Consider the following 25,442-nt stretch of genomic DNA (forward strand, 5'->3'; position numbering starts at 1 on the left):
CACATATTAAGTGAAGATGTACCTTGGGGCCACTGTGCATGGTTAGAAAACTCTCCAAGTGACAAAGTTCTCCTAAAAATCAGATGAATTATTATTTATTTTATTTTACTTTTTTTTTTTTTGCACATATCACTTAGTCTCGTAAATTATGTGTAAAAAAAAAAAATTACCGTAACGTCACACTCAATGAGTACATGCAAATAATCATACCTTATCATCAATTTGCAAAGCTTAAGAAGGCATGACAATCTTGTAGCTATGTTATAGGTTTTGAACAGATGACTAAATATTTAAGTTACTGAATAATTTTTTCCCACTGGTAACTTCAGCTACAATGTAATGCATCACCTCTGCAAGGGTGACCACAAATTCACTTGACTTGCAGATTTTTGTAATCAACCACTAAAATTTGTGTTTTTTTTTTTTTAATTAGTAATCAGTTACCATAGAATACCAAATACATACCCTCTCGCGACACCCCAAAAAATACATCAGAAGGCACCAGAATCTCAAACACTTATTAAAATCTTTGCAATAATCAGCCAACTCACAATTCCACATGACACCAATTTTATTCTCCCAAACACATTGTACACTGTTAGGTTGGCTGTTTTAAGCTCTTAGGTAGTTGTCTCAATTTTTCTTTTTACGATCAAACCAAACCAACTTTGTAATGCAAAACACCCTTTCAATTATACTACCAGCACCCTAAAAATAAGCCCCCACCCAAACCACCACAAATGCATTAGCTCCCCCAAACGTGGTAGTCACAACAGGGTGATACCATAAAGCTTAATATAAAATTTTCAAGTGGTAATAAAATTTACAGGAAATGTACTGTGAAAATTATACAAAATTATCAAATGTACCAAACCTGGAAAATTTTCTTGTGTAAAGGAAACACCCATGTCTGCAGGGATACTGTCAAATCCACAAGTACCAACAATGTGAATTCCTTTACTAACAGCCTCGTCGTGGTATTTCAACTGCATGCTCTCCAGAAACTAAAACAAGTAATGTGCAATGTTGAATATTACATGCTTCAAAACAATTATATTACTGTTCCATTACACCTGTAAGCTCTGATTTAGGTTATAAACAAATCATTGAGAAAATAGCCTCCTTTAGTTTTCTCAAACTCATTAATAATTCATCAAGAGAAAACAAAGAAAATCACTACTATGATTCAAGTGGTTTGGATATGTGTTCCTAATTACCATAAAATTTTGCCAACTTTAGCCTTGAATTTCTCCAAGAATTATTGATCATTTGAGAAGCCATATCAAACACTCAAAAGTGTGTTTCATTAGATATCCAAACATATCTGCACAGTACAATCAACGTGAAAAATTGATTTGGTTGACGTATAAATCTCACCTCTGGTTCTCCACTGACATCCAAATAATGAGAGCCATTCTCCACAGCTGCCTTTACAACAGGTTCCCCATAAAATCGATACTGCAAAACACAAATTAAAAAATTATTGTACAGTTTGTGAGCATTAGCCCACTTTATGTGACAACAACACACAACAACACAACAATTTTGAAATTTAGCCCATGGCCATTTGCATAATAATGAGCACACAAGGATCAAGATGGAGATCTGACAGTGTAACATTAATATTAATATTAGCAGCAGCAGCAGCAGCAGCAGCAGTTTGTTTAGTGAGGGTAATACATAAAAGTGCTTAAAACACTAATAAACTAATGCAGCCCTCAAGACAGTTCAACTGCACAGTGATATGAGAAAGCGAAATCTCTATCTCCCACTGTATAGATAATTACTGTATTATGTGACAAAGTAGTTGTTCACATGAAACTCATACAATGTACCGAAACAGCATTTAAAATATTATTTCAATTTTAAATGTATTTATTTCTTTATCTAAAATATTTAATTATAATAATTTAGTTGAATAAATGTGATGGAATATTTCAAGCCTCTATTCCATTGCACATATACCACATAAGACATTCCCGGCATCCTCGCAGTATGCAGGATATTTGTCCCATAAACCTAGTTTAATGGCCTTAGCTCCCACGGGTCTCCTGTAGCTCAGTGGTAAAGCATCTGAACTACAGCAGTAGTCGGAAGGTCTTAGGTTCGACTCCTGATAGGAGCCCTCAGATTTTTTTCCAAGTATGCCTGTGTCACTTAGAATAATACTGTACATCATTCTCAATAATTTGGTTGCTTTATTATAGGTACAGCTGTAGTGCCTTAGGACCATAAAGGCTGGCTTTGACTAGAACAAAAGCATAAGCATCAAGCATAGGGATTGGCAAGTGAGAACACCAATTACATTAAGCATAAGGACAAATGCATGCACAGAAAACCATTGATTTTAATTTTAACATAGTTCTTGATACCTGAGCTCCACTCGATGTTAATCAAGATGGTGGACAAAATGTTTCACTGCCTTGTGCTTAAATGCTTATGTTTATGTCGCCCCTGTCGTCATTAGTGAAAAGAGAGGCATAAGCATAAGGACAAAAGAAAATGAATGTGTTCGATCTTCTTATGCTTATACATGCCTACATGTTTGTTGCAGGTGTTCTCACTTGCTTAAGCAGCATTAGTGATTATGCTTAAATTGGTCATGTCCTAATGAAAACCAGCCTTAACAGACTGTGAAGTGTACATAATTTCTTTCTACTTACAGGTCCAACACAGTTTAAGATAATGTCGGCAGAGGAACACATTGCATTGAGAGATGACTCATCACTGACATCAGCCACAATAACACCCACATCCTTAACATCATAACCTAGAAAAAAAAATAAAACAATTAACAAAGGAGGTGACATCTTGTGGCATATACGCTTGAATTTTCACGGTGTTATTGTGAATGTTACAGAAAATGTAAGGTGAATGTTCACATATGGTACATGTAGGTGAACAAATGTCCACCAATGATCTGATTGCATACCCTGTGATTGTTGCCCAGTCACAAACAGAATAATATTGCTTTTACACCTCCTCTAAGCAAACCACAGAGCAAAGTTAAACATTATCTTTGCCCCCACCCTCCCCCCTCCAAAAAAAAACGTCAACAAAAAAGAAATGCAACCCAACACATCGAACTATCTTTAGGTTTTTATTTAATTATTCATTTTTTATTTAATCTTTCTACAAAAGATCCTGTTTAAAGGCAAATTGAAAATAATGTTTGTGTGGGAATAGGGCGATTTTACAGACCAGAACTCCATTTACCATTGACTCTGAAAAGCTAGGTGGGGACAAGCAAATAAAGTATGTAAGAACTTAATATTTGTTTGTATGTGCATAAGCTTATATGCAATCCATATCTTTTGCTGGCGCTCTGTTTGGACATGTTCATTTAAATGGCCGCAATTAGAGCCAAATATGACACCTGTGCGTGTCGTACATGCACATGTACGTCTAAAGTTCACCCAATAACAAACAGACTCGTACAAAGGTAGTATTAAATGTGAGCTTTTCATGTGCAAGAAATTCAAGATGAAACGCTTTAAAAATAGCAATCTTGGCCTCTCCCTTATCAGTCTGTTTTCAACTCTATGTATGTTTTAAAATCATTTCAAACAAGAACAGTAACTAAGTCAATGCTAAAATCCCAAAATACGACAGAAACTTTGCAATTATAAAGGATTGCAAGAATCTTACCAAGTTCACTTGAGGTTTCTTGCAAAACCTTCTCAAGTTTATCTTTACTGCGACCGGCCACAGCCCATTTAAACTTTCGTTTGCAGTTCTTTGCTACCTCTCTGGCCACAAATTGACCAGTGAAACCACTTGCGCCGAACACAACGATCGCAAACGCCCTGTCGGACATCTTTCTCAACAACAAAATGTGAAATGCACTTCGAGCAAGGAGAGAAAGCAACAGTTTACAGAAATACTGGGTACTAGAAACGCAAACTCATCCCCAGTGCCCTCGCCGTGCACCTGTAAGATTCATGATCATTCTTGGTGAAATCTGAAAATAGAGAAAATAGAGATAGGGATTCATTCTGTAAATCCAGAATCATATTAAGTAACTTTTCCTCCTCCAATTCCTCGATCGCCATTTTGGATGGATTCAAACTTTTGGTGCGGGAGATTGAAAATGACACTGCAAGTCGGGGATTTTCAGAGCGTTGCAAAAATCCAAGAACTTTCTGGCCTATAAAACGTGCCCCTTATTTTGTTTGTTTGTTTGTTGCCGAGTCTTTCTCTTTTCCAAGCGGCAGAACCTCAGCTCGCTAGTGCACATTGGGAACTGCCACGATTTCCCGTACTTGTTCCGGCTGGTTCCTTGAGAAAATTATCCGGCTAGTATAAAATCTAGGCCGTGGACTACGGACATCGAACTGGCCACCTAATGGTATGAGCTATAAGCCCTAAATAATGTCCTTTAGACAAGTCATCCGGCTTTGTTCGTTCAAAGAACATGTGAACGGACCGTTACGTAAGGAGTGTACTCCTCACTGTAAATCTTTCACACATATCGGGCATACTCTGGTACGCCGAAAAGGCTGGAGTGACGCATCAGATCATTGGTTTGTAGATCTGATGCGTTCGGGTGAGGACTTGGGTAAAGATTTGACCAAAAAGATAAACTCTTCGTCAAGTTCCCGTGCTGGTAAGGGAGCACCGTTTATTGCATGTGTCATGGCTAAACTGATCCGCAACCCGAGGTAAACTTCAATTCTTATGTAATACCGATGCGAAGAACAATAAAGAACGCACGAAGGGGTAGGGTACAGCCGGGCAAACTTTGAACGTATCTCGTGTTTTTTGTTCTAATGACACGGATCATCAAAACCGGTCGCTCAAAAGTCTGTGAAAATATGTTAGAAAGAACACTGAAACAATCAAAAGTAACGATTATCGGCAGATTTAACCGATTTCATACTATAAATTTCATTGTAATTCCTGCAGGAACAGGGAGGAGGGGCACTGATGGATGCTCGTCGTCTCGCTTAGGGGGTGTAAATTTCGGATTTTGGTCTCACTTAGGGTCTTCTGTGCAAAACGCCATTATATTTGGCCGTTAAGGTCTCGTTTAGGGTTGCACGGCGAAGAAATATAAAAATGTATGAATTGAATTGGACTTTCTCTTCCATTTTCCATATAAGGTAGTAGCCCCACGCAAATTTGCGTGTGTCGGCCCGGGTTTATGACGTGAAGGGTGGCGCATTTTTTTCTAAACTGAAATAAATTTTTGGTGCAACACATGGGGTTGTGTGGACCCCACGCTTACGGTCTCAATCCCTAATTATGGTTCCTGAGGTAAACTAAATACTAAATACTAAATACTGCAGCAGTAGACTGTTTTCTGCCCAAAAAGTTTTGAAAAGATTGGCTGATGAGCTTTATAGACTTATATCGATGCCAGAGGGATAGTAGTGAATGGGAAAAACTCGTGCGCACGTGTAAAAATCTGTTTTTCAATCGCTTGGTCCACATGTCTCAGCCGTGATCAAAGGCAGAAGTCAAAGGTATCTGTCATTTGAGTTGGACTCATCCATGGAAAACAAATAATAATTATGAAAAGCATTTATTTAAACACGATAAATAGACCCCGGAGAACACTTAGGGCAGAGCGAAGTACACCGTCCCGATTTTTGCCTGTTTTTGATTATTTATTTCGTCCCGTCGCAGCTCTCTAGAGGCCTCTTTCGCGCTCTTGAGCGGAGACAAATCAGGGGATTGTAAAGGCCGACAGTAGGGAGCTTAAGCACAGACGTTCCTGAGCCACGGACGGCAACCTGTCGCAGTGATATGCATATCCCTGTGTCGTGCATTCTCGCACAAAATATTACTGTCTAGTGATATATGTATCCCCGGAAGGGACACAGGAAACACTGAAAGCTATTAAAGTATTCTAACCTGCGATCAGGCGTTCTTCTTTTTGGGGGAGCGCGAAAGTGTGGTAGCTGCTGAAAGAACAAAAGAGCGCCTGATCGCAGGTTATAAGTATCCTGGCCTTCAGAGACAATTGAACGACAGCTCGAAACAAAATGGCGGCTGGCTGAATGTAGACTGTAATCAGCCCTGCTCTTTTTCCAGTATTTGTTCCACAAATTTGGCCAATTTGATCTTTTGTTACAGGATCCGATGCTTTTATTTATTTGTTTATTTATTTGTTTATTTATTTATTTATTTATTTATTTATCTACTTTTTTTTTTAGTGTTTTGTCGCGGTGTTTCCTACAACTGAACACAGTTGCGGCGGGGAGTGAACTAAACAGGGGATACACATATCACTACAAAAGTTCATTTTCATACTTTATAGAGCCGCTTATACAAGAGAAACAAGCCGCCGCTTTCTTTCAGTCTACGTGATATCTTGCATACTATACAGGATCTGCGAGCTCATGAGCGAGTGTCCCACGGTGGCTTAAGGATATACGATGAATTCGCGCTGAGTCTCCTTCATACCACGGCTTACGAGAGGAATAACATTCGCGTGTTCGTTAAGCAACGACGACGGCAACAGCAACGACAACGCCGCAAAACGATAGGTTTAATGAGCAAAAACAATCGCTCTGCACTTGCGTTTTACATTTTCGTACATTTCTTTGTCGTCCTCTGCAAAACAACAACGTGAAATGACCACATTTAAGGTTTTGTGGAGAACGTCAACGGACGAAGGTGAATTTTTCATTTTCTTTCTTAACTTGTACGCCACTCCTATCAATTTGGTTCCTGGATAGTTCGCCATTTTTGTACAGTAAAAGTTGAGCGAGTTGAAATAATTGCGAAGTAACACAAATGAAATAAAGTTATATTTTCAGGTGACGTTTTCGTTGCCGTTGCCGTAGTCGTTGCCGTAAGCTCCCTAATGTTTCGAACAGTGTGCCAACCCGCGGAATCGTAACATTTAAGTCAATAAATTAAAGATTTTGCAGCACCTGGGTGCTTTGGGTATATTGTAAATGACCCTTTGATAAAACATGTATCTGTTTGGAGGGGAGGGGGGAGGGTAGGGGATACACATATCACTGGCGGCCATGTCTGAGGCCGATACACACATCACAAGTGATATGTGTGCGGGGATACTATCCGGGCACGGGATACCGTCACTACGACACCGAAAGTCGAATTGTTTCCTATTTGGAGCGTTTTGACGCCATCACGTTTGTAACGTCAAGCCACAAAAGTCCATCAAGAGCTTTTCTCGTCCGTTGTGAGGAGCAAAAACGCGCCAAAAAAGGAAACATCGTGGTTGCCGGGGTCGAGTGGATAAGGGACTGGAGAGAGAGTGAAATACAATGAGGAGCTAAGAAGCATGGGACATTGTTTTCAAGATGGCGACCTACGGGCATTGATTGAGCTTTGTGACTAAAAAAGTGTCTGCGTTTTTGTGAAGTAAGAACTAAGGAGTTTATAAACTCTTAAAAAACGATGGGGAAGAAGCATAAGAGCAAGAAACATCACAAAAAAGGCACTAGCGCTGCTGAAGGTAAAGACACTTTGATACTTCGACCTTTTAAACGTACAGCTGTACGTACATGTATACACGATGCGATCATCATCATATGGTATTACCGTATGACCGCATCGTGTATGACTGTCCAGTAGTTTCTGATCTGTAGTAATTTTATATCTTAATTAATTCCCCTTTCCGAAAGAAAAACCCGAGAGGTCAGAGAAAGTGGAGAAAGCTGAAAAACCGATCAAATTGGTGCTTAAAGTTGGAAGCAGTCAGGATAAGATCTCCGCTAAACCAGACACTCCGAGCTCGACAAGTAGGCCTTCAATGAATCTTGATAAAACCAAGTCCAAAGATCACTCATCGAAGAAGAAAAAGAAGAAAAGATCGGCGTCCAGAGAAAGAAAGAAACCTAAGTTCGATGCAGGATCTAGCGTGAGTATTAATTACGTTAATACACGTATCACTGTCATCACAGCGACTGTCGGTGTAGCGTATTCAGTACATAATGTAACGATATAGTGGAAAGAATGAGAAATATATATGCACTTCACTTAGTTTTATTAAGTATTAATAACACAAGATGTAAACTGATCGAACATCTGTACATAAGACACAAGATACGAGGGGTACATGTAAAAAATCCCAGCAAGCAGGAGCCAGACCCACTGGCTATACATGTAATATTATCACAAATATGACTGACAAGTTGAACTCGGGATCTTAGGGCGCGTTTTTTTATCCACAATTCTGGAATAAGAAAGGTTGGAACGGAATGCTAGGAATAATTTGGATTGTCTGCATAAAAAAAACGCCGTCAGCCCTGGCCAAGTAAACATTGCGTAACAAATATGGCGACCGACGAAGAGGCTGCCATTGCAGCCGTTATCGCAGCAATTTTCCTTGTACTTTTGGTACAATGAAATTAGAAGCAACGTTTCATTTTGTTTAAAAGTGTAACCTGATTTTTTCCCTTGTAGGGACGTATTTGAATCTGCAGCGCTCATCTCGCCGTCCGCCATCTTGGATTTTCATTGGCAACATTCTGTTCATTCTGCCCCTGGGAGCAGAATGGATGGAAACGCATTCTGTCCATTCCAGAATAGGAATGCGGAATAGAAAAACGCGCACATTTTACATTCTGTCCATTCTCATTCCAGAATTGTGAATAAAAAAACGCGCCCTTAGAGATTGACTTGAAACCAGGACCTCCAGATTTGGAGTTGGTTCTCGTCCCTAGTTCTCCAGGTTTCCTCCCTCCACAAAAGCTAACTCTTCCAAATTTCAATTTGACCTGGAATAAATGGACACCTTTGAACAAGCTTTGGTGCTCTGTAGATGAAAAATATACATCTGTGCACTATTGATATTTCTATTATTATTTATTTATTATTAATTTTATTTATTTAATTTATTTAATTATTGATTTATTTTTTTATCCTTTACATTTATTATTTTGGTAGCTTTTAGAACAACACAATCAGCAGTAACAATAGTACTGCCTCTCTGGGGCATAATTATTTTCAAGAGTTAAGTTAAATTTTTGACTTATGAGTGAACATTGTATATCTTTTGTAATTTGCAGGCCTGTCCCTCGCCATCATCAATCAGTAGCCATGAAAAATCCAAGAGGAAAAGAGAAAGACAAGAGCCGGAAGGAGAAGGCAGTGGCATCGTTGATGCAGAAAGACCAATTAAGAAAATCTATATAAAACCTATAGAGCCTCCAGCCAGGTACTTACATTAGTTCCGTCTTTGCCTAAGTTACAGTGCAGGCCAGAATTAAGCGAACTACGCAGACGCGTTTTATACGCAGCAAAAACGCGTATGCGCGTATTTTTAGACGCGTCTAAATGTGCGCGTTTTTGCCATTGTTATTCATCGCCGAAAGGTCTCTTTGTGTGGTATTGTCAAACAAAACAAAAGACTTCAACTGGTTAACGACAAACACAAAATTAGCATTTTATGAAATCAGCGAGCGACAGCTATCATATTTCGAATCTTATCCGCTTCGTAAATACTGGCGGCTTTAAAAACCACCCCCAGCCGATATTGAATATTCACCGTATGTTATAGAAAATATAAATCTAAGCTAATTAGTCGAATAGTACTTACAAGTTCTAAATCAAAGCGCTCTGTGCGCGAACTCGTGAATGATAGGTGAGTGTTTCGAGGTATGCCTTCAGTTATTTCAAAAATTACACGCACATTGTGACTCGAAAGAGAGCGTTTCGAGGTTTCTTCGAAGGGGTGAAAATGGCGCAAGTTGGCTTTAATTGGAAAGGCACTGTGGCTCCTGTGTTGATTGAATAACAAAGCATCTAGTTTTCGTTACAAGAACCTCCGTACATCGTGTTGTTGTCGAATGAAACTTGATACATGTGCAGGAATTTGGTTGCCTAGCACGTGACTGAAATCTTCCCGATGCTATCAGCGTGGCAATTTCTTTCTACGTCGAAACGATGGCTTCTGTCAGTGTTTTACAACATTAGAAGAAGCTTTCAATCTTGCAAAAGTTGCTATTATGGCTTTATCCAAGTGAACGTAAATATAGGAATGCATCAAGCGTTGCGGTACTCAGTAGACTCTCAGTGTTTTACGTTTAGGTTTGTTCCGGGGAATCGATCTTATGCACTTGTCATCGGCTTCCCCGAGGGGGGGGACCCCGGGCTGATGTGGGGGAATACGGGGACTTTATGGGGACTTTGCAACAAATTTCTTCCCTTGTGGTGGGGGAAATGCGGGGACTTAGATTTTTGAATGCCCTACTCTCGGGGAAAATATGGGGACTTCGCTTATGTTCAACTGAGAGGAGATTGGGGACGATTTTTGTTCGCTCGATCGATGGCGAGATGGCGGAGGAGAACAAGAAGGTATGTTTTAAAATCCATTGTTTTTAAAAGTACGAAAAAGTAGACATTTTCAATTTCGCATTGTGCTTAGAAGCAGAAAATGAACGTGATGATATTTCATAAGGTTTTTATTAATGTTTGCCGAACCATATATATTTTTCATTAATCCTTTTCGGGACAAATTTAGAACAGCGTACAAATTGTTAAGGATAGAAAAAGCTAATTTTTTTAAAATATTCACAAGAATGTTAATTTCTGAAGCATCACAGCAACTGTTCAGAGTACTCAGGAAACTTAAGGACGTTGTGTTTAGAAGCAGCAATGAACCATCATGATAGTGTGTTTTCCCTTGTTCTTCATCAGTCCGGATAGATTGAAAACAGATTCTGGGGAATTCAGGACTGATTGAAAAGTTGAAATTTTCACCATACTGCGCATGTACAGTAAGAGGAGTGATTTATAGCAACTTATGGAGCATTCGAGAAAAAATAATTAAAGTTCAGTTTTCATCAGAATGCAAAGTCCAAATGTTTGCTGACTGTTTAAAGAACCCAAATAAAGTTCTGAAGTGCATCTTCAAATCCAGTTGGGTTCGCCAAATACTGGGGACTTTGCAAGAAACAAATCCCGCACAGGTGGGGAAATACAAGAACTTTGAAATACACAATTAGCAAAGTCCCCATATCAGCCCGGGGTCCCCCCCCTCGGGGAAGCCGATGACAAGTGCATTATTGCCCACACTAGACCCGAATGAAATTTTGCAAAATTGAAGTTTCCTATTTTACTTTAAGCCTTTAACGGAATTGCCTTGGATCTTTAAAGTCAACTGAACGATTACATTTTGCGGCCGGAGATAGTAAATGCTTGTGGTAGAATGAGGGAAAGTTCACGGTAAGTCAGCTAATCTGAACCGAAGCGCGCGAGAGGAGAGAAGTCTGTTGAAAATCATTTGGTGGATAGACTGATTTTATTCCGGGTCGTAATTTATTTGTTTACTCTATATGATTACCCAAAAATACTGTATTATTCTCGAACTACCCAAATCATCATTGCGGCAAGGAATAAATAAGAATAGCCTTTAGAAATATAAACAAACAAGTTAAATCCTTTCACGGTCTACGTACGCAGAGCTCGTTTCGCAAAGTACAGATCTTTAAATTTAGAAACACTGCATTCCCGGTGTTTTATTCCTCTTTTAGCTTGTCACACACAGAAGTCTGACTCTTGTAGTCTTGATATCTTCAATTCTACAGATTTCATTCATCATTTCGTTTCGTTTCGCAAAATACAGTAAGCCTCGCGGCAAGTTTTTTTTTTAAGTTCTTCCATGCGCTCAACATCATGGAGTTGTTCTTGCGCTGAGCCGTTTCTACAAGAAAGTCGACAAGTGTAGTCATACTTCGTCAAACCCTTCTGAAAGGCTTTTCCCTGGCAATTCAAAAGAACAATGAAAGATCAACAATTCGAAAACAATGAGCTAGCTCATACATACTAATGCGTCTGACTAGACGCGCATCTGCAGATTTTTAGACGCGTATACGCGTCCGCAGCAGACGCGTTTTACGCGTATGTTTTGGTTCGCTTAATTCTGGCCTGCACTGTATGTTAGAAAAGAAGCATTATATTTTACCTTATCATTGAATACAAACTCTTGTGTTAATTAAGTTGTTTAAAATTAACATGGCTTAAACTAATGCAAACAAGAAGGTTGCAGTTTAAGTTTCCAAATCAGGAAATTAATGTGACCCATTGATGTATTGGTCCTAGACTGTTCAAATATTAACTGAGCATTCATCATACTCTACAAAAAGTGTGTTAGCCTCAAATTTGTTGGGGGTCTAATACTTCCTTTGGACATGTACATGTAGTTTATAGCTGCTGATGGAAATCAATTATTTGTCTCATTGATTTTTTTTTTCTTCCATTACATGTACGTAGCTGCAAATGGCCTGTATCTAGGTTGCATTGATGTCAGTAAACAGTACATGTACATGTATGCAGCCATACAGTTTGCACTCTGCTGTACTGGATAATTATATATTTGTTCCCCCTATTTCCTTCTCAAAAATTCTCTTTTCTCCACCTACATACAGTTCATTTCATCCTTTGTTTTCAAATGTTATTGTGGCTGATTATGAATAAATGTAACTCCCTTCCTTTTTTTATTTGTTATTTCTATACAGAAACAGTCCAGAAAGTAGAAAAGTTGGTGGTAAGCATGAATGTCTTGATATGAATTTATTTACTTAAAATTTATATGTACAGTTATACCTTTGTAAGTAAATTCGTTAGCCATAAAGGATTGATATCTTTGTAGTGCACTGTAACTACATGCAAAGTCAATATACAGTTGAACCTGTATGTAACGGCCACCCTCGGGACTTGAGTAACTGGCCGCTTCATACAGGTGGCCGCTTAATACAGGATCACTAAAAATACTCACTGGATGTGGTCTAATGTCAATTTTAATGGGGTATCATACAAAAACACTTCATGCAAAGAAACAATAGGACAATCAACACTCTTTCAAGTGATCAATACTTTAAACAAAGTTCCATGCAAACTTGTAACTTAACGGTATAATATACGTAACATTGTGTAAAAGTACTATACAATAAATTGTCCTCTACTCTCCTACGAAAAACAGTGCTCCATTTCTATGACTTACAGTTCACAACAAAATATCTCATTCCGTCATTTCATAGTTGTTACGCTCAATGTTCAATGTCACATGGCTGAAGAACAAGTTAATTAAAGAGGAATTTCTCGCTAAAGAGTGAAGCCTATTCAAAACAAACTTTTTTTAGCGTTCGTAATATGGTACTGTACTTCAGCACTTTGCGGGCATCTGAAAAGCGTTAACTATATTAAACGGCCGAGTACAGCTTACATTAGCTTTGTACATATTATTTCTTTATAGTGATGCTGGATCGCATTTTAAACACAATCAAATACCGCATAAAATAACATATGGCTTAGTTGCCATTCAAGGGTGGCCGCTTAATACAGGTAAAAATAACAAAGAAAAACAAACATAGGACTGCTACGGGGTGGCCGCGGCCGCTTAATAGAGGTGGCCGCCTAATACAGGTAACAAATACAGTGTTTGTATGAGCAAACAATTGGGACTTTGAAAACTGACCGCTTAATAGAGGTAATATTATTATTTTTGTTATTAATGTGTTAATTATTAATATTCAATTTTGCAGGGTTTTTGAGAGAACCAGAGCTCTCACCTTTGCAGCTTTGTTTGGAAAATGTACATCGTACTTTGCAGAGGTTAGTGATTCACACATCGTTGTGTTAAATGTGTCCTGTATTAAGATATGAAATCATTAATTGCTGCGATAAAATTTCATCTCCAGATACATTGTGCTCAATGAGTAGCTGACTCGTCATTAGACAGTACAAGCAAAGTTTGTGCCTTTGATGTGATGTTCAGGGAAAATGTTGATTTTAACCATTGAAATTAAATGTAGATCCACTTGTATGTACTAGATGAATTCCTCTGGTTTTTATTACAAAACTGACTGAAGTACAGTGTATAACAGAGGCCTGCAACCATTCTATTGAAGCAAAAGGCGGTTGAATAGGTTGTAAATATGCACTCTCTATACTCCAGAAACAATCCATGTTTACTAAACATTTGACAATCATGTGATTGTTTTCCCTGACAGAAAGGATACTCAAGGATTCTTTGCTTACCCTGTTAATGACACTATAGCCCCAGGGTACTCCAACATAATTACTCACCCTATGGACTTCAGCTCCATGAAATACAAGATTGATTCCAATGATTACCACTCCTTGGAGAAGTTCAGGGTAAGAATTGAGTAGTGGTAATATTTATTATTGAAATGTACATGTACATCTAGATTTATTCATGGGCAAGTGTCATCTATGGATCTGCAGTAAGTAGTTACTGTCTACTACAAGTGTTACAAGTTAAAAAGGCAAACAAACAAAAAAGATGTTGATAACCAGATATCATCTTCACTTAAAAAGAGATTTTCCAATTTTTGAAAAGCAGTGTCTGTCAAAATTTGTCATGGTAACATCAAGTTTAATAAACACTAACTGACCTCTTAAATTTTTCTCAGATAAATTTCCAAAAAAGTCCTAAAGTTTCATGGCGTTTGCTTAAATACCTAAAAAAAAGTTATTCAGGTTCAAAGTTGCTGCAGGCAGAATCCTTCCCCCACCCCACCCTGGTCTAGATAGGGTTAACTAAGGACCCTGTCTCTAAAAGGGATAGATCCCCTCCCTCTTTATCAAGCAACCACTGCTTTAATGTCTTTACCTAAGATCTACAAACATATGTACCAGCAACCAGATTGAAAAGGTACCAGTACATGTACATGTATATGTAAGCTGGCTGTCGACATGCTCCTTTCAGCCCCAGTAGTAACCAGCACTGAGCTTCCATCTTCTAATTTCATTTCATGTGCAGGATGATTTTTTTCTCATGTGTAATAATGCCATGGTCTACAATGCCCCGGAAACAATTTACTACAAAGCAGCAAAGAAACTTATGCAATCAGGATCCAAGCTTTTGTCTCCTGTAAGTATGAAATACAGAATTCTATATATATTGTGGTTAAATTTCTATAAATGATGTGAAAATTTACTACAAAAAAAAAACGCTTTCATGCTAATTTATTTTCTCACTTTCAATACCTATAAATATGTTTTTCCGTTATTTCCATTTTACTCATTTGACAATGACGATATGAAGTCGTCAAAACGTCATACTGTTTTACTATCGTTAATTTTCTTGTTGAAATGTTTCTGTAAATCGTTTTTTATCAAAATTTACTAACCCACCTTAATTAATTTTTTTTTTTTTCTTTGCCTTAAATTTGTTTTCAAAATATTTAGCAAAGGGAAGTTAAAAATCAAACTGCGTTGAAAATTTTAAAACCAAACACCAATTTTGAACTACAACATACCCATGATGTTGATCTATCAATTTTTCATCTCTTTAGTTACTGTATTTTTTACCCACTTGTGCCATACTGCACCTTATTTTGTTCACTCTTAGTTGAGTTGTGGTGGCTCCCAGGCAACGAAAAGCCGTGGAAATTGTTTTAAACACTGAGACAATTCTTAGTAACAGAACCAAGCAATGAGAGATCATAATCAAATTCAAATGACTATTTTTAGGAGATGAACCTAGATGTGTTTAAAAAGTATGTTGCTTAAGGACGGTGCCTACTTTTGTTACTGAGCATACGTTCTGCGCATCTCATGATACTTGGGTTTCCAATGGGTGGTGGCTACTAATACAGGGATATTTTTGCACGGTTTAAAACTATTCAGGGAAAGCAGAACTTAGGAATTGCTTTTGGTATCCAAAAAGAAAATTGGGGGTAACCATGCATTTTCAGAGATAATAAAGCTTCAATTTGGGAAAAAAATGCCATACATTGCTTTGTATTTTACTGCTTTTCAGAATAACTGTTGCTTAATTATCTCCAAAAAATGCGTGGTTACCCCCAATTTTCTTTTTGGATTTCTATAGCCCGTGCTAAGATCTGCTTTTCGCGCACAGTCATTAACCGCGCAAAAATACTTCAGTATTAGTAGGCATCATCCTTAAACCAGGGGTTTAAATCATAGACAGAAGGCAGAAAAAGAAATAAGCTCTTGGGGAATTGACTTTTCTTGATATTCCTGGATGAAAAACCATGCCTCTTCCTCTTTAACACCACCCAGTCTACTCACATCTGTGATCAACAAAATTCCATCTGTCAGGACTCTAAGCGACATTCCTGTATATATGTTGTGGTTTATTTATTTATTATTTTTTTTTTTGTTTAAAATTTTTCAAACCAGCTTAATTTATTTTCCTTTGTGCAGTATTCATTACCATAATCCAAGACAAAGGAAAATAAAAATAAAACAGGTTTGAAAATTTTTAAGCCAAAATATCATTTTTTTGAACCACAACATACATTGTATACACCAGCGCTGTTCACCTTACCTAGCATGAAATTAATTGCTCGTGTTCAGTGAATCATATCACTCTGTGCTGTATTTGATGATTAGAGTGTTTTCCAAATTACCAGGAGAAAATGAGGAACATGTATCGTAGTATCGGGTATCCTATACCAGAATATGAAGGGAATGACTCTGAAGGGCGCGGCTCAGATGAACCAATAGATGTTGACACTGTTGATGCTGAGGAGAACCATTTGCCGCAGTCAACAAAGAGGACAAAACCAAAGTTAGTGCTATAATTAACAACTGTTCCATGATACAATGTGGTACATGTTAGAAACAAGATCTTATAATTCTAAATTCTTATAAAATATTTATAAGATAATGAAGAGATTTAGAATTACGTGTACAGCAAATGGCACAAATGACCACTTGACCATGTTTATCCTTCGTTTTCAGTTTCTCAAAAAAACTGAGTAGTTTTGCATTAGCATGAAAGACCAGAATAAATTATTCTTTTGTACTACATGTTCTCGTCTGTGTACTAATAGGCCATTTTACAAACCTGACTATTTTTCATATGTAAATGCAAACTAGTTAGCATAAGAACAGAACGATCTACACATGAAAAGCAGTGAGGTTTGTATCAAAACAAGGTCACCCCCAGCCTCCCTTCCAATCCAACGCCAGGTCACTTAGCACACAACTGTAAAATGGCCTATTATTTCAAGAAAACTTGAACGCGAATCTCACGTTTGCCGTGTGCCATAAACACGATACTAAATCTTTCTAACAGTTAGCCAAGAAGTCGGACAGCACTGAGTTGTGGTTAAGAAACATTTATTTCAATAGGGTAACTCCTTCAGTTTTTTTTACAAGATAAATGCTATCCATAGAGGCCCCTATTCATTTAAACAACCATGAAATATCGCTATATCGAAATATCGTCCCTGATATAGTGATATTTCCCTTTCTAGCCGACGTGAACACTTACCTTAATTATTTGTGGAGCATGGTATAATGGCTCATATGCCATGGCCGCTAAACTAATCAAAACTCTGGTATCTGTATAATTTACAGTGTAGGTGTATTCTGTGCTTTATGAGACCTCAAATTGTACAAAACAAATGGACGGTAACAGAATCGCTTAGCGATATTTTCAAGGCAAATAATTTGTTCTCATTTTTCTCAATTTTGAATCTCTTTCAAAATTTTACCTCAGTAAAAGTGTTCACAGTTGTCAGACTAGCACAGCAACCAACCAGTGCAACGTTGGATCCAAAATATGCGTGTTATCAAACTAATGTTCCCTTTGATTGATCAATACTTCATTTAAACAGGTCTGAATCAAAGCATACTTCAGCCAGTCGAAAGATCCTCGCTCAAGTTCAGGAAGCTTCAAGAAGAATGGCTGGTGAGCTGGAGGGAAAATACCCCAACAGTAAGGTATGGGGTTTAGAGACTTGTGACCTCAGCTTACATGACGTATATGGTGTTTATATTACAGTCGTTCATCATGTCAGCTTCAAACCAGATCACGTTTGACGAGGAAAAAAAATGATTGTCTTCGCATTTGACACTCTTTCAAGATTCCTTTATGCTATTTATTAGTTAACATAACTAAAAATTAATAGCTGAGAACCTGTTCTACTCAAAGTGTTCTTCCGGTTTCTTATTTCCACGGTCACTTTTGAATGACGAAAGGGCATTTTCATTCGTTTCAGGTATTAATTTTTTTTTTCTGTCTTTTCTTTCCCAGATTGGTTTTCTTCGGCGAGATAAGGATGGAACTACAACGTTAGCTGTTGTGAATCCCGTTGACTCTGAAGGTACGGAAACATTAGAAATGTCAATAAAAGTTGGCTTCCGACTGGCCGCGTTATTGCAGTATTTCCTTTTAACGTTTGCTATCTTTCTGCTATTCTCAAGCCTTCTTTTCGACCAACTAACATAAACTGGAGTGAATTGAATATTAAGTTTTAGATAGGTCATACCTGATATCTTGTAAGTTATAAATATGTTTTGCTTTCTCCTTTTTACAGTCTAAAAGCAGTCGCTCATTGTTTTAATCATTTGTTGGTCAAGTTGGAAAGGCCCGTGTATAATTATATTATAGATGTAACGCTTGCTTGCTGAGAAACTCTTTTTTCATGAAATACATGCAAGCATGTATGTTTTTTTTCCTCTCACTAAAGGTTTTCAATTCTAGTTTAATGGCCTTAGCTCCCACAAGTCTCCTGTAGCTCAGTGGTAGAGCATCCGAACCAGTAATCGGAAGGTCTTAGGTTCGACTCCTGATAGGAGCACTCGGATTTTTTTTCCGAGTATGCCTGTGTCACTTACTGAATAATACATCATTCTCAAGAAAAAAAAAGGTTTTCTTCCATTGTTCATTGTTCAAGTTCAAATCTACCAATGTTTTCTATCGTTTTTATTTTATTGTTCTTTCGTTACATAATATGTAGTAATTTTGTAGGAAATCAATGCACGAGTGGGCTTCACATTACTCTTTGTTACTATTTTTTAGTACCTGAGTACCGTCCTGTGAACCTAGGAGCAACTCTTGGCAAAGTATCGTCTGGTTCGCATACAACTGCTGGCTTTAAAGAGGACAAAAAGAACAAGGCAACGCCAGGTGAAAGGACAGCTTCACTGAAATAATTATGGGAATACGTACACTGAATGTTTATCTTACAACCAAAGTGTAGTTCTAAGAGTTGCGGGAACAGATAGGCGTCCTGTTTGGAGAATGAACTTTCTGTGAAATTGTTGACCGATTTATTTGAAACTCTGTATCGATTTTCCAGGATGGAAAAGTTGGGAACCAGAAAAAAGACAACAACAACAACAAAATAAAACAGGAAATGAAAATCTACATTGAGTAAAACAATTTTTACCTATTTTTTCCCCTAGAGTTATTTTTAAGTAACAATCTGTTGTCAACGGTAAACTTGTAAAGTAACAGTTGTTTAAAATTTTCCCTCACTGACTGTTCTCAGAGTGGATATGCTTGACAGATTATGTGGTTCCTTTGTATTTCAGTGTCCTATCTGATGTATGGACCTTACGGCTCGTTCGCTCCTTCGTATGACTCATCCAGGGCGACTATAACCAAAGAACAGTCAGACCTACTGTACAGCACCTACGGAGATGATACTGGGATACATTATGCCAAGAGGTGAGTTGAAGAAACACCTTTAACATTTGCAGAGCCCAGCAAAGAAAGATCAATAGAAATTGCTTTGTATTTCAAAAAAAAAAAAAATAAGATGTACAATAAGCAGAAATGTCACCAAGAACTCTTTTCTAAGATCGAACGTACTTTACTAATCCGTGATTATTACTAGTATAATTTAAATTATATAATTTATGTTCCTTTCTTCAACGCACAGCCTCCAGGCCTTTGTCAAAGACGCTTCCTCAGTCTCACATGAAACTGTGGATAGACTGCTGGACGCTCTGACAGAGGGCGCGCATTCTAAATACCTGAAAGTGATGGCTGAGGTAAGACTGGGTTGCGTTACGCCACCGTTATAGATTTTTTTTATGGGAGGGAAGGGTTCGAGGAGAGGGAAGCGGAAGGGGGGGGGGGGGGCTCCCTTCAACGGGCTGGTGCGGAATGTCGTGTGTTGTCAAAATGTACAAGTTGTTTTCATTGTTTGTTCATTTCACAGAAGGAAAAAGTAGAGGACGTAAAACAAGCGAAAGGGAATGTGGAACAAAATATGGAAGTTGTAGCTTCTGAAAGTCAAGTAAGAATTTGTTGGTAAAAGTAATAAAATCTTCTTTGCCCACAATGTCTCTCTTCTTCCAGTTGTGGGTAGCCGCGTCACCTGTGTTTGGTCTTCGCTTTAATGCTACGAATTTCCTTAGTGTCCGTAATGACTCCCAAACAGCTAGTAGCGACCTCTATAAAAATAGCGATAAAATTTGAACGATGTCAGTAAATCCTGATAGTAGTGACCGAGTCCCCGAAAGTAAGGATTTCAAGATGATCATGACGGAGTGAATATTTAGGACCTTTAAATTGGGCTACGAGCACGAGATTCGGTACAAATGCGACTTTTTAAATCTAGTTCAGTTCGCGTGTCTTATGTAGACTCAGTTTGAGTGAGTTTTTAAGGTGGGATGTCAGCGCGTATTTTGGACAAACATTTGCATTACGTTGGTAGACGGGAAAGCGGAGGGGTGGAGGGTGGGGGGCTTCAGTGGCCTTTGGAATTGTCTGTTACAAATTTAGACTGCTGTGTTCAGAAACCAGTCTATCTAAAGTATTATTTTCGCTCAAGAACAAGTTCATTTATAATTAAGATTACTTTGATAAAGTTACGTTATCATATTGTGTACACGCTTCCTAATTCTCCGGTGAAAACTCAACAATTTAAAGTTCAGATTATTCATTTGTTGGTTTGTGTTTGGCTGGCGTCTTTTAACAGTTTATTCCCATTGAATATTCTATTTTTTTTTTTTTTTTTGTAGTCAAGTCAAGATGGGAGCAAGAAGCCCGCCGCATCTGTCACTGGTGATAATTCAAAGGTACGCTTACCACTAGTTTTGTTTCACGGTCATCTTGCATGATGGTTTGATTCCTAGTGTCATTTTTGGTGTAGATGGTTGATTGATGAAGTGAAAATACACACCTTTAATAAGTTTACAGTGTTACAAAGTCCATTTTATATGTATTTAGCTTTCATAATAGAAGGTCTTCAGGCGTTAGATACCTTTATTTCAAAGGGCGTCCCTTTTAGGATTTACAAAATAAAAACTGGCATCAATAAAGGTCCTTCGTAGAAATAATAGTTAAAATACACTTGATTGAGAAAACGTTGCCTCATGCAAAGTGTGGATCGTAAACGACGTGTCCTGGTGGAATTATGGAATGATCTCATTAGTATGGGCTTATTTATTTTGTTTTGTTTTCTTTCTGTCCGCGATAAATATGTAACGTTTCAGCCTTTGAAAACCGTACGTGCTTTTATTTTATTTTATCGTTCATGGTTTATAAGTTTTACCTGGCAACGTTTTTCAATCGAGTGTATATGGATGAAGTAAGAAAGGAACTATGGCAACATGTATATATGATGAAAAGTAATATTTAAAGCTGAAACAAAAAACTGCATTACATGCTTGGATTAAAGTGCATCAAGGTAAAACGACGCATATCTTTTTCGTGTACTCTCTATATTGTAGCTATAGTGGTCGGCAAAACATGACGTTATCGTACTTTCTCTCTGCAGGTTTCTTCAACAACTACAGCAGTTGCAAATTCTTCCAAAACAGGTACAATTAACTCGTGATCTTTAATTAAACTCATCACCAATAAATGAGTGTGGAGAAGGTGCCTGTAAGGTCTGCGGGGGAGCCGCAAGCATGTGCGAAGGGTAACCATGACAACCCTGTGAGCGGCATATTGAATATTGAATACTTACCAATACTTACCCAGAGGGAGGGAAGGGATGGGAGCAAAGCTTTTTGCTGCGATTGTACACGCGGGGCACAACACGAGCAAAATGGTTGACATCAACAGGGGAGCTGTAAATTTACTGAGGCCCTGTAAAACCCTCTGGCCGCCCCGCCTAAATTAAAGGAGTAGACCGCTGGCCAGCATTGTCTTGAGTTTAACCTTGCCTAAATTACATTTAGCCCCATTTAATGTCTACTGACCTGGAGGGCAAATGTAGACTTTGCACTCTTTCTTAATTTTTTAATTTTGCACAGGTGCAGCGAAAATAGATTTTCAGTCATTGTTGTCTCTGGCTGACGAAGGAATAGATGTTTCCTTTCTTCGACAAGGTATGTATGTACATGACTGAGAATTAACTCTGCTGTGTAAATTTAAGTGCTGCAAGAAACCCACTTCATTTCCTACTAAACATTGACCTAGTAAGGAAATGTGGTTTTCACGAGGTAACAGAAAAACTGTTAAAATGCCCACGATCTGGCGTGCTCCCGTCTAGCCTCGTAACTCTGTCGGTAGAGCTTCGGTGATCAAAACCCGACGATCATGGGTTGGATTCCCACCGAGTTCAAGGATTGTTTTCTTTTCCTCTTGTAGACTACATTTCCTTACTATGGCAATGCTCAGTGTAGGAAATTAAGTGATTTCTTTCAGCATTTAAATTTACACTGCAGGGTTAATTCTCTGATTTCATAGTTGTAGAAACAGTGCTACACGGTAAAACATTTCATGTGGTTTCGCAGTCTAGGCCAAATCTGTCATTATTTTTAGCTAGTTCAAGAATCATTATTATTATTTTTCGTCCCAAGTCTTTTCTGTCTTTCTTTTCTAAACGTTGGCCACCCATAACACGCCAGGACACTCTTGTGATTACCTTTTCTTTGTTATTTTTATTATTATTTTATATTCAGATGAAACACCGAGTGGAAACTCATTGAGGTATGTTTCATGTTTTTGTCTTTTGTGTTTAGTCTAAGCAATACTTCTGCTTAGAATTCTTGCAGTAAATCTTTCCTCATTCTATTTAGTTCGACCAGTATGGAAAACACTGAACTTCAAACTTTCTTAAGCACGCTTTGCACACTTTGTAACACCTCTTGTGAATAACCTTATACATTAGTGCTCTAATATTTGTATGAATAATCTCATGACACGTTTTCGTTCTGCCAGCTCGTTGCTCTCTCTTGATGTCCAAGACAAGTTGCATACCACTGGGAAACTTCTGGACGATCTTCAGGATGCGCAAACCGTACGCCTTAGCCACAGACCGGAGGGCCCCGGTGGACCCACCCCTGAGGCGGCCATTCGACCCTCCACACAAGAAAAGATTATCGGTGAGAATCCTAACAGCGCACGTGAAGAAATGACACCTGTCACGTGCTATTTGATCATGTGGTAACACTGTTTTCACGCATTATGGTTTTGGGGGAGTTTTAATGAAAGCCCCCACCCCACGTTAATTAATTAATTAACTAATTCCCAGTTACTTACTTAATTAATTAATTAATTTAATTAAAAAGGACAGTCAGTCAGTCAGTTGGACACGTGATTTCTTCGTTCTTGAACGGATAATGTTAAGTCTCGTTTAATGTCTTAATTCTCTTGTGAAACGTCTTGAAAAAAGAAAAAAACATCTGTTAATGTTGCCGTGCATGTTGTGTTCAACTTTTATTTTCCTTTACTTAATACGCAAAAAAGGGAATTAAAAATTGAAACTCATCATATATTCATGGTTATTTATCTCTCTATTTTTTTTTGCATTTATTAACTTTTATAATTTTTTTATGCTAGCGGATCGTGTGACAGAAAATCTTAAAGATCTTACGTCACAGGTAGGAATTGCAAAACTCCTTTCAAGCATTTTTTTTTTAAATCTGGTTTCAGTTGACCTATCTGAGCTTCTTGTAACCCTTGTTTAATTGGTCTTTTATTGTATTCTCATTGACTGCCTGCTTGGCAGTCTATTTATTCTGAAAGGAGAATTAACATGTTAATCACTGTGCATCCGTTCCAGGTTTGTCCAGAAGACTTGACGTCGGTTGACAATATACGCGCTGCTCTCGGAGTAGGACTGGTGCCAAATTTGGCCCCAAGCCTTCGGCAAAAACCAGAAGACAAAACGGCTGATGAGAAGACTGGGTCTGCCCAGCCAGGTGAGGACAACAACATCAACGTTTATTTGTACTGTAACTTCAATAAAAGAATAAATACATGTAATATAAAATTTATAAATACACACAGTAACTGGACACCCAAAATAACTACAAAGTAAGTACATAAATAAATAGATAGATAACAGAACAGAAATAAGAAGATATTCCAAATATTTGTGAAAAAAAAAATTGAAATTAATAAAATGCGAAGTTAATTCTTTTTTGAATAAGTTCGAGGTTAGAATTGGGAATTTGAGCTTTGTTTGGGAAACCTTTCAGTACAGTGACGTCTGTTTGTGAACGCTGAAGTACGTCTGTTGCTTTTCTTCCGGTGATTATTGTCGCCAAGGTTGTAAAAAAAATGAAATCTAAAAGGTTGCCTTGAAATACAGGGACAGACAGTGAATTTAAAACCACTAGAAATTGCAAGAAATGAAGATTTCGTTTCTTCGATGGAGTTGAGTGTCAAAGTTTTGAATGCAAGGTACTACACGACGCACAAATAAACTTTTCTGAACACGTTCCGTTGTCGGATCTCTTGTAAAAAATGCACGTGCCAGACGTCATGGACTTGACCGTAAATAAACCAAACTGATTGCAGGGCTGACACTGCGGCAAAGGGCAATTTATTTGGGCCAATATTTCAACTAGTACAACTAGTCTTCTTAAGTACGAGAGCTACAACGAGAGACAATAACGTTTAAATTTGAACGTAAACAAAAACGGTTAATGGATAGCTGGTGTACATGACAGAGTATATAGCAGTTCATAAGATACATGTAGGTTTCCTATCATACGACGTAAAAGGAGTGTAAGAGAATTATTTCGTGAAGTCTTTCTGGTTTTCTTGCTGATTGATAGTACACTGCATATTGGCTTTTCAAATGTTGTGTTTGCCTTTCATTTTAAATTAAATTTAAAAGGATGAAGCCAAAGTAATCTTCTTTGTTTTGCTTCCGATGTTGTAGAATCTGCTGACGAAAGTATGGAAACCACAGAGTCGATACTGCAGACTCCAGACGAGAAGACCTCTTGACAAACAAGTTTCCTTTTAGCTTCATCTGTTTATATATACTGACTTTTACAAGCTGTGGACCGTTATTTATTAAAAACATATTAAGAAAGGATCTATACGTGTACTGTATTTTTATATAGTGTTAAGCAATAAAATTGTGCTTAATTCAATTATTTTGTTTTTGTTTGTTCGTTGGGAAGTAAATGGAACTGTTTGACCTCGATCAACTGGATAATTTCTGTTTTTACTGATCTGTGAAGCCTTGCACTCATTCCCATTCCCGCTAACGCCCCCAACGATGGATAAGAGGCTACTGTATTCCCCGCTTAATCTGGATTCGCCTTCCTGGTACAACTGAAAGTCCCCAGACGAAGAAGACGTCAAGGAAATTGTCCGTCCCACCGCAAAGCTGTCAGCAGCAGTGTCACTGACAGCCTGTCACTTCTGCCGACATCGATCATCCACGAGCAAGACAATGACACGCTATGTTCGAAGGTTTCACTTTGGCAATTAATTAAAACATAGGCGAAACAAAAGTCTGCTTTAGTTGATAAGCAAAGCTGCGTTCAAACAATGAACTTGAATGAAATAACAATGAAAAGGTTCGGTAAGGGAACTGTCT

The 25,442-nt window shown here is 38.0% G+C and overlaps 2 protein-coding genes across 5 annotated transcripts in view; one reads left to right on the forward strand and one right to left on the reverse strand.

Moving 5' to 3' along the window:
• Positions 1 to 3,885, reverse strand: part of LOC146476238 (saccharopine dehydrogenase-like oxidoreductase) — a 52,969-nt gene extending 49,084 nt beyond the window's left edge. The window contains exons 1-5 of one of the 3 annotated variants that reach the window (XM_085114771.1): positions 3,649 to 3,885; positions 2,664 to 2,770; positions 1,378 to 1,458; positions 875 to 1,004; positions 23 to 72 (exon numbers count right to left, since the gene is read on the reverse strand). In XM_085114771.1, the coding sequence (XP_084970897.1) occupies positions 23 to 72; positions 875 to 1,004; positions 1,378 to 1,458; positions 2,664 to 2,770; positions 3,649 to 3,817 (537 nt within the window). In that variant the 5' untranslated portion in view covers positions 3,818 to 3,885. The remainder of the gene's footprint in view (positions 1 to 22; positions 73 to 874; positions 1,005 to 1,377; positions 1,459 to 2,663; positions 2,771 to 3,648) is intronic. The other 2 variants (XM_085114770.1, XM_085114769.1) reach the window with 2 other exon arrangements.
• A 3,153-nt stretch (positions 3,886 to 7,038) lies between these two features.
• Positions 7,039 to 24,990, forward strand: LOC146476241 (bromodomain-containing protein 7-like). Of its 2 annotated transcripts, none has more exons than XM_085114768.1 (22): positions 7,039 to 7,432; positions 7,602 to 7,837; positions 8,988 to 9,136; positions 12,438 to 12,466; positions 13,464 to 13,533; positions 13,932 to 14,076; positions 14,705 to 14,815; positions 16,323 to 16,480; positions 17,535 to 17,640; positions 17,954 to 18,023; positions 18,722 to 18,829; positions 19,237 to 19,372; positions 19,587 to 19,698; positions 19,869 to 19,946; positions 20,674 to 20,730; positions 21,432 to 21,474; positions 21,919 to 21,987; positions 22,564 to 22,591; positions 22,823 to 22,986; positions 23,444 to 23,484; positions 23,667 to 23,805; positions 24,774 to 24,990. In XM_085114768.1, exons 1-22 carry the CDS (start codon positions 7,375 to 7,377, stop codon positions 24,839 to 24,841), a joined length of 2,175 nt encoding a protein of 724 aa, XP_084970894.1. In that variant the 5' UTR covers positions 7,039 to 7,374; the 3' UTR covers positions 24,842 to 24,990. The 2 variants fall into 2 exon arrangements, with proteins under 2 accessions (XP_084970894.1, XP_084970893.1); XM_085114767.1 differs by having other exon boundaries at positions 7,043 to 7,432; positions 21,913 to 21,987.
• Positions 24,991 to 25,442: the final 452 nt, after the last annotated feature.

Source organism: Pavona decussata, unplaced genomic scaffold (genome assembly GCF_977016875.1).
Source record: "Pavona decussata unplaced genomic scaffold, jaPavDecu1.1 SCAFFOLD_78, whole genome shotgun sequence".
Taxonomy (NCBI): domain Eukaryota; kingdom Metazoa; phylum Cnidaria; class Anthozoa; order Scleractinia; family Agariciidae; genus Pavona; species Pavona decussata.